Here is a 9,457-nt window from a genome sequence, read left to right as displayed (position 1 = left end):
CTTAGGAAAGACACCGAGTACGCCCCATCCCTTTAGGCGGCCTCTTTCGGGCCCCTGATGCAGTCATATGAATGCATATATGTATGCATATGTATATGAAAATGCACATGCAGTCATATGCGATGCAGCATATATAATGTTGAGGTCACTACAGAAACGGCATTGGGTCTATTGCGATGTTTTTTTATAATTTTTACTGTTAAACATTTTTAGTGTTTTTATTTTTCCCTCTTTATTTGTATATTTTAAAATTTATTTTTGTTATTCTATTTTGTCTTGTTATTTTTGGTTTTTATTTTATTATTTTATCCCACTAATTATCACTAATTATCAGGGATTATTAATTTATTAGTGTGTTATTACCATAATCACTCTGTATAATATTACCTACTCCACTAATGCTTTCATTAGTAATTGGATCACAGGAAAGGAAAGGCGCAGTATCTGTGACGCACATCCTGAAGGCCCGGTTAGACCTCGCGAAAAGTAAGTAAGAAATAGTGCATTCGCACTAAAAACGGTACCCCGACGACACCGACTTGCTCGGATGCGCACACGCCTAGAACCCCAAGGATGAGGGAGGGTATCGGTTGACTAGACATTCATTGCGCACACTCCAAAGAGCAGATAGGCGCTATCTAAGCTGGAAGTAGAACCGAAATAAAATATAAGACATCAATGCGTCTATCTTTTTTTTTTTCTACCAGGAAAATTTTGTCCACATTTGACTTTCGGTGCAGTTCTGGAATATCCCCCCCCCCCTCCCCGCCATCTCCCCCTCCCCACATTGCCGGTAATTTTGACTTGCGCGAAGAGGTGGGGGGGAGGTGAGAGAAGGGGGGGGGGGGGGGCGATCGCTTGCTCAGAATTTTACGGTAGGTGTGCACCGTGCCCGCGTTTCCGGTCAGGTTTTGTTGGAAGCGTTTTAAACGTGACACAGAGAGAGAGAGAGAGAAAACTATTTGCGGGAGTAATGTTACTGGGTCTTAGTGAAAGAGCCAAGTGGCCGTTAGCTGGTGGCTAGAAAATTGTCGCAAGTTGGTATGGCGGCGTAGTTGAAGCGGAATCCATTCCTCTACGGCGTGGTCAGGTGCCCGCCGAAAAGTGAGATACAAAAGCGAACTTAAAGAAAAAATATAAAAACTCGTGGAATGAGAGGGCGGTATTAATGGCGCTATCGCGTGTAATCTTAACGTGAAGCTTGAACCTGCCCTAATTTTTATCATCAATTGATAATTGATTGGTATGTTTGTTTTTGTGGGGTTTAACGTCCCAAAGCGACTCAGGCTATGGGAGACGCCGTAGTGGAAGACTCCGGAAATTTCGACCACGTGGGGTTCTTTACGTGCACTGACATAGCACAGCACACGGGCGCCTTGCTTTTCGCGTCTATCGAGAAGCGGCCGCCGAGGCCGGATTCGATCCCGCGTCCTTGGGAACAGTAGTCGAGCGCCGTAACCACTGCGCCACCCCGGCTTTTTTTTTTTCTTTATTGCATGAATTGGGTTGAATTTAATTGCATTTGGTGGCTTATTTTTGTGACAGGAGTAGCACACTATGAAAGAAAATGAACTTGTGGACAATAGAGCACGCAAGTCATAAAATCTACAGAACTGAACTTGTGGGTTGTGGCACTTCTTCGTCTACCCGCTCAAGGACAGCACGCGTGTCACGTTACACGAGCACTGCGCGCTGTTCCGAGACCCACGCTCTTCGAATGGCGCTGATCAGATGCGTTCCTCCGACCTGCGCTTTTCTGGCACCGAATGTGCGTTGCATCTTAACCTGGGCCTTCATTCTTCTACCCGTGGCAGCGATGCTTCAAGAAGGCATGGCAACCGAGCTGCCGGTGCAGGTATGGCTCTTCTGCATGGCACTGTTTGGCTGCCACGCCTAACGCGATAGCGTCAAATGCTCGGTTCACCGAAAGCCTGGCGCCGGCGTTGTGAGCGAAAAACCACGATCATGGCTCTGGCAGGCGGTAGCTGGCAGCAGATCTGGTCGAGGTATCCGGATACCTGACATTACGTTTGGCCGGAGCTGCCAATTCGGGCCTCTCCTTTCATATGGCAGGATGATATCAGAATCAGCCTGCCAGGACGCTTCCCCTAGGCTACGCAGGCACGTTCATACGGCTCGGTTAAATCGCAGTTTTATGCATGGGCTGGTAGCCTACGTTATTGACTCACACTTTTAAGGGTGGAGATTAAGTGACCTTCGTGATTTTCTTCCCAAATGACTTGAGGCATTAGTGACGATGGCCAGGTGTCGCACCAGTCGTTAGGCTGTTGTTCATCATCGCTACTTCGGTCATCTGAAAAGTCTGCGAATGATTGTCTGCTGGATTTTGCAGGACGGAAGAGCGTGGAACATTCCTGCAGTGCTTCAGAAGCATAACCATAGAGATAACGGGGGAGAAGCTACGCACGTTAAAAAGATAAGTTGCTGGTAGTTCAACGCAAAAATATGCGCAGTTGCATCCTTCGTATCTTGGTGGAGCACAAAGTTGGCCTGATATATTCTCTAAGAGTTGCGGTAGTATTGGAGCGAAAATAGGGGAACGTATATATTTGTAGGGTAGAAAATAGCAGTAGCCGTTAATAGTAGAAAACGTTAATGATGCTTTTGTCGAGTCCAGTTATGAAAGCGGATATAGATTAATAGCCCCTGGAACCAGTGGAGTACCGATGTATCCGCTTTCCATTGACTAGTTTATTTGGACGGTGTGCGTAAGCAGAACAAAAACGAAACGTTCGAGGCGAGCTCGAGTGAAAGAGCTCAGTCGACTAAGAGCAGCTTTATTCTTAAATCCCATACATTTTGGGGCTCTGTAACAGAATGCCCTTCAGGATAACTGGGGAGAACGCTGTGCGATGTCTGTGCACGTTTAGAAACCCAGGTGGTCCAAATTTCCGGAGCCCTCCACTACGGCGCATCTTATAGCCTCAGCCGATTTGGAACGTTAAGCCCCATAAACCGAACCAATAACATTATAGGGAGCTTGATTCTTGCACGCTTGCCGGTTTTTCGTTTTCTTTCAGATGGACACATTATTATCGCCGCTCGAGGCATCGGCAGCTGCAGCCACCAAAGAAAGGTTTCCACAGCCAGCTGGGCTCTGGTCCGTGTCGCTGGCGGTTGTGAGCATGGGCTTCTTGTGCTTCGTTATCGCCATCGGCGCTCTGTATTACCTGCTACCGGGGAAAAGCACCCCGTGCTCAACCGTCGCCTGCGCAGAGTTCGCCAAGCTCCTCAAGTCATCGATGAACAGGTGTCGCGAACGTTCCTTTTACCAACAACATTGCCAAAAGTTACCTCGTCGCTGTGCACAACCAGCGCCGAAATAATAGTAGTAAAAGTTATATGCTAAATAATAACTTTAATAATTAACACTTCAATTATAATTAATATATTTAATTACACGTAATTATTAATTAAATACTAAATTTTAAATAATTAAATAAATTAATATATTTATATTTAATTATTAATTAATACTTTAATATTAATATTAATTTATAATTAATATTAATAACTTTAATAGTTAATAATAGTAGTAAAAGCTGCACATGCAGGCGTTGTTCTTCCTCACCCTCAGCACCAAGCTAGTTCAGCCAGGTCCCGATCATGGGAGGGGGTGGGAAAGAAAACAAATTGCAATGCAACCGGGCAGGAAAATAGGCAGTGGGAAAGGTTGACATTGGAGGAAGGGCAGTTGGAACTTGAAGAATCGCGGTGGCATTTGTACAGATATAGCCGTGCGGCGTGATGAGCGTATTCAGCTGTATATCTGTCGAATGAGATAAGCCTTCCGCACAGGTAGACTAGGACGAGAGTCGGTGTAGAGCTCACGGCGGCGGGGCAGCATTGTAGTATTCTTTGATGGTGACGCGAAGAAAGTCTCAACCCGCCCTCCAAAGACTTGGGTCAGAGGATGAGCAGTGCCCTTTTAAGAGTTTCATGGGCGAGCTGGCTAGCCAACTCAGTGCCGTCAATCCCAGAGTGTTCAGGAATACATCGGAGGAAGGCAGGGCAAGGCTGCAGCGAAAAAATTGCAGCTCCGAGATGTGAGCACTTTTTGTAAAACCGTGGTGCAGCTTCTGCACCTCTGTTTCGCTTCTCACTCTCGTCTGACATTTCTGAGCAACGTATAGTGGCGCACCTTTGAATGACTTTCCCCTGCCCGAGATAGGGCTCCGATTAATCGAACCGTGCAATATAACTTTCCAAAAGGGTGGTTATCGCGGCGATGGTGCATGCAGTTCCACGTTTTGAAATCCAACATGATATATTAAGAGATTAGTCTGGTTACTGTAGCTTACAGAAAGTACAGTGATATCTTAAGAGATCTGTTCAGCAGCACTGTCTTATCGTGCGGATCGTAGTTTAGAGACTGCCACGCAACCAAGGAGCTTATCAAAAAACTTCTGGAGTGAAAGGAGCGCCCGTCGAGTGAAGCCTTCGCGACACCTTCTTGAAGGGAGCAGAAAAACGAGCCGGTTGCCGCAGAGCGTACGGAAAACTGGGGGTTGTTCGAGTGCGCGACATGAAACGCGATCAAGACAAATTTTCTTGGTTAATGAATGGCTTGCGGTTGTATGAACCATGTCAAAATGACACCAGGTGTCACATTTCAAAAATTGCGTTCGTTAAACCTCACTCCGAACTGGCTTCGCTCCTTGTATTGCGGCGCGTACGTGTTTATTTTCTGCTAGGTTTCCAAATGATCCTGAGGCTCGAGCACTTTAGGAACTAGCTGTTTGCTGCGAGGGCTGGCATGCAAAAGGCGGAGACTGCTTGTCTTCGGTTCATTTTATTCCCGAATTCTTTGAAGAGTAGATAAACGGCACGTAGAGCGTATGCGTCACGCATACGCTCTATGCCGCGGCTCTGTTATTCCCGGAGCAGCTGCAGGCGCCCTAATCATTATCATAGGCTTAGCACAGTTTTTTCTCTGTATTAAATTATAGATGGCTGATGAATCTGCGCTCGATTATAATAGGAAGCTTATACAGAGCTTTCGGTAGCAAAACTGTCGCCGCACCCCAACATTGAAAAAAAAAAAAAGTGTAAGAAAATAATGGAAGCATTGTGTGGGGCTTGTGAGGCAGTGGAGTCATATGTCGTGCACAGGAGTGACGTGCTTCGGGTAATGTGTGGATGAAGATGGATGGTGGGTCGATTAAGGCGGATTAGGTCGAGAAAGTTTAAGGTTTTATTAAGTTATATTAAATGTGAGTTAACATAAGGGGCGAATTAGGGCGTATTACATGTAATTAAGTGCGATAATGTTAGATTAGGGTGGATTAAGTTGGATTAGGCGGTTTAATTAAGCTGGATTATATATAAGTTTATGTGGAATTAAGGATGATTACTTTGGATTCACTTAACTTATGGCGGATTACGTTTGATAAGAGGTGATTACGCTTGATTAAGAATGATTAGGCTGGGTTAAGGGTAATCATGTTGAATTATTCTGGATTAGGTCGGATTAAAGGTGACTAATTTGGGTTATGCTAGATTAAGTTATATTAACGAATTGATTTTGCATTGATAGCATGTAAGTAGTGTCCCTCTACATTAAACGTAAAATTAAGCAATTGGTAATTAAGCGAGCAAAAAAGAGCTAGGCTGCATCTGTTGCAAGCAGAATTTGAAATCATTCAGAAAATTCCTTTTAAAATAAAGCACCTAGTCCAGGAAGTGGTGAGCATGCCGCCGAGAAAAATATGTTTTCCCATTTGAATTAGAATCTCAAACACTACAATAGTTAAGCATTTCTACAAGCTTTGCAATTATATAGCGGAGCTCAACATAAATATCAGGATTAATCACATATAGTAAAAGAATGCAACACGCTTAATTCGAATAGCGAACTGAGGTCCGTCTTTTCAATGCTTACCTTATTTAAGAACCAATGAAATTTCGTTTGAAAGTTGAAAGTAGCTCAAAAAAGAATGTGTATAACGATAATGTCTCATTGCGATGTGCGGCTTCCTTCAAACCATGGGAATATTCATGAATAATGTACTTAGAAGAGGAAACCATGTTTTGTTTACACTACAACAGAGTACTAATTTTGAATTTTAATAATTTATTTTCTTTGTTATGAGTAGTGCAATGACATCAGTTTAGTGCAACCGTACTCGATATAAGCTTCGCTACGATATATGACATCAAAATATAGTATATATTTGAATTCTCAATCACAAATAACTAATTAGCCCTAATTATGTATGGCATGCAGTTAGTTCGGTGCTAGTATACTCGATATAAACTATCCATTGATATACGAATTGTAGTTATAGGGTGAAGTTTGTTTTTGTTCACGATTACCTTATAAGCAGTAATTAATTGGGACCTAGAATTAGCCCATTGTAGTTATACTCGACTTAAGCTATCTAACGACACATCGCATGAAGTCTAAAGTTAATAGCAGTTAATTAATTCACTATGTTTAATTAAGTCTTGCAATTAATTATACTTGACATAATCTACGCCGCTATGCAATACTAGCGTTGCTATACGACTTGTCTCAAAGGTTTGAAACTCAGGTTGAGCTGCGACTTTTGCACTGAGTAGAGCTAAAAATGCCCCCTTACTCGGCTATCGTTGAAATATTCAAAAATCCTGGTGGGTCAAATCAATTCAGAGACGTCCAGTAGGGCTCACCTGATAGCCCCCAGCATTGCAGCCCCCGGCGAACAGCACCCCCATGCGCTTGGCAGGCCGCTTCATGTCCCTTTCAACATGGCCACCGCAGGATTCACCCCAGCCCATTGGACGGACTTCCACTCCAGCAGTTTTTTTTTTTATAACCTCCTTACGTGCAACTTACGGTTCCTAAACCAGCGTCATGAATTTCCCATGCGTGTCTTTGTGTTCGTATGTGCTACGCTGAATACCATGTTAATATTTTATGAAACAACATTCATTAAAGCGCATCTAATCGTTTCAGGTCTGCGAATCCGTGCAAGAACTTCGGTCAGTTTGTGTGCGGTGGCTGGACGTATCACCACAGTGAGAAATCGGTGCGGGCGCTCTACTACAAAAAAGCCCTCGAGACGCTCATGAGGGCAGCCAGGTACGCCCAGGTGCCCCCCAGCCACCAGAACGCCAAACAGCAGGCGGCCGCACTGCTGGCCACCTGCGACAGCGTCAACAGCGGCGAGAACAACGAGATCGATATCGTCAAGCAATACCTCGCCGAGGCCGGCGTCCAATGGCCTGAGCAGCCTCCCAATCCGAATGTGCTCGACACTATTCTCTACCTCGACATCGAGCTGAACTGGGCGGCTTTCGTACGCGTCCGTGAAAGGAGAGAGAACGACCGATCATTTGTCGCCATCGCTGTGGCGCAGTCGTTCTACGTCATCAAGGAGACCAACTCGCGCCTCTTCGGGGACAATAAGCGGTCCTACTTTGACACGCTGTATAAACACTACTCGGGCCAGGAGAGCACCGATGCCGCCTACGAAGAGATTCTGCAAGTCGAAAAAGTGACTGCGCCGCTCGCCAGCCACCTCGACAAGACCGAATGGGAGCCCGTAGACGAGACGACCATGTTCCCCAGCGCCGACGTCTGGCGAGACGCGCTCAAGAAGAGACTTCCGACGTTGCTGCCTGACATCACATTCGTCACAAACGTCGCTCGGTTTCTGACGCTCTTCTTCGACACCTGGAAGCTGCAGGGAGAATTGATGATGCACATGTGCATCTCGTGGAGCGCCGTGCAGTACGCTGCCTTGTCAGCCAGCAGGCAGCTGCTCATGAACAACTACGGAAAGACGCCAGAGAAGGGCTTCGAGTTCCGCAAGCTGTGCCTCATCTTGATCTACAAGCATATGGGCGACCTGGTGTTCGCCGGCTTCGACCAGGCGGTGTTCTTCAGTCGCGTCCGCGACGACGTCAAGGATCTCATCTACGCGGTGCGCAGGAGCTTTATGGAGCGCCTGAAAAATAATCAGGTTCTGCCGCAAAAGCTGGACATGACGACGCACTGGTCTTCGGTGGAGAGTGTCCTCGCCGTACTTGAGCACCACCGCTATTTCGACTACGACGCACCTGCTCCAGGTTTCCCCGACATAAACCGCACGCACTTCGTTCCCAACTGGCGCAAGCTGGCCAAGGCATGGCGTTCGGGCGCCTTCATCACGGGCCTGCTGGATGCCAATGACATCCTCAAATACAGCTTCTTCAGCGTCGACTGGCTGAACGGCGACTTCGTGCTCTCCCCGTTCGCTCTGACCTTCCCGCTGTACGACATCGAACTCACCGCGGCGCTCAAGTACGGTGGCCTCGGCAGCCAGGTGGCACTCGCGTCTGCCGTGGTCTTGCTCCAGCGCTACATCCAGCTTGGCCAGAACGACTCGGAAACGGCCGCAGTCATGCGCAGGACGCGCGCTTGCATCGAGCGGTCGCAGCGAGGCCTCCCGGAGTCCCGACACGATGTGCTCGCAGATCTGACTTCGCTGGAGGGGCTCGTAGACGCTTTTGAGGCAGCGGACAGCAATCACAGGAGACTCGAAGGCTTCGACTATACGGCGACACAGATGTTCTTCATCGCTTGGTGCTTCATGCGCTGCGGCGAGGAGCGAGATCCCTGCTCGCACGCCTTGAGGAACGTGCGGCGCTTCTCGCAGTCCTTCCACTGCCCGAGAGGCGCGTTCCTTAATCCGACCTCCCCGTGCGAAGTCTTTTGAGTGCGGCTCGCTTTATCACATATGCGGAAACGTCGGTCGTGTATACGCACACAGGCACCTTGTTGCGTGATGATTCCAGAGGAAAGTGACTATTCGAACAGTTGTGAGGTATTTTTAGCGCTTGTTCTTGATTCAATTTTAATTATTCGCACGCGTTTTAATTTCGTATTTCTTTTGGGCGGCAAATACGGTGTTCGCAAAGGCGGAAAAAATTGCCACTGTTCGGTTTCCGTGCTCAATGAACCATAGCTCGAATGTTATTGTTACAATATTTTGTTTATATTAGGGACAATAGCGTATAGGCCCTTGAATACTTAAACTTTGAAACAGTACATGTGCACACGTTTCATCGCTGCCGTCCAATGTGAATAGTGGCCGGACCTCCCTCGTGATGTAGCGCAGCAAACTTGTGCGTACACGACTAATCGTTAAATTTTCAGAGCTGCTAAATTTGTTTGTCAGCTAACAGCTTACATTACTTTGCGCTATATACCTTCGCATTTTAATAAAGAGTACTAATGTTTTGTATGCCATCCCTAAAATAAAGTTTTTATGGAAGAAATCTGTTGAATGCCGTAGAGTAAACTGGAGTGTAGTGGTGCGTTTTTTTTTTTTTTTTTTTTTTTCAGAAAGGTGGCGACGCTAGAGGGGAGTGAGAACAGACGCATGTGACACATATTCAAAAACTTCGCATACAGAGTCCCACGATGGTGTGCATCGCTCTTATGCGATTTGGATCTAGAATGTCGTGTTGT

General features: G+C 46.4%; 1 protein-coding gene across 1 annotated transcript; it reads left to right on the top strand.

Annotated features, from left to right (window-relative positions):
• The first annotated feature begins 1,816 nt into the window (after positions 1–1,816).
• LOC146196978 (neprilysin-1-like) lies at positions 1,817–8,702 on the top strand. Its single transcript, XM_084597104.1, has 3 exons — positions 1,817–1,855; positions 3,042–3,271; positions 6,959–8,702. The coding sequence occupies exons 1-3, from the start codon at positions 1,817–1,819 to the stop codon at positions 8,700–8,702; spliced, it is 2,013 nt and encodes a 670-aa protein (XP_084453230.1).
• Positions 8,703–9,457: the final 755 nt, after the last annotated feature.

This window comes from Amblyomma maculatum, chromosome 3, assembly GCF_055883805.1.
Source record: "Amblyomma maculatum isolate TAMU_Amacu chromosome 3, ASM5588380v1, whole genome shotgun sequence".
NCBI lineage: Eukaryota > Metazoa > Arthropoda > Arachnida > Ixodida > Ixodidae > Amblyomma > Amblyomma maculatum.
The sequence above is the reverse complement of the archived record's forward strand: the minus strand, read 5'-3'. Positions and strand labels throughout refer to the sequence as shown.

Excerpts from the sequence above, each read along its gene's own strand:
- LOC146196978 (XM_084597104.1), top strand. The coding sequence starts at position 1,817 with ATGCTTCAAGAAGGCATGGCAACCGAGCTGCCGGTGCAG. Across the intron at positions 1,856-3,041 it reads CAACCGAGCTGCCGGTGCAG|ATGGACACATTATTATCGCC; the intron begins GTATGGCTCTTC and ends GTTTTCTTTCAG. Across the intron at positions 3,272-6,958 it reads CTCAAGTCATCGATGAACAG|GTCTGCGAATCCGTGCAAGA; the intron begins GTGTCGCGAACG and ends TAATCGTTTCAG.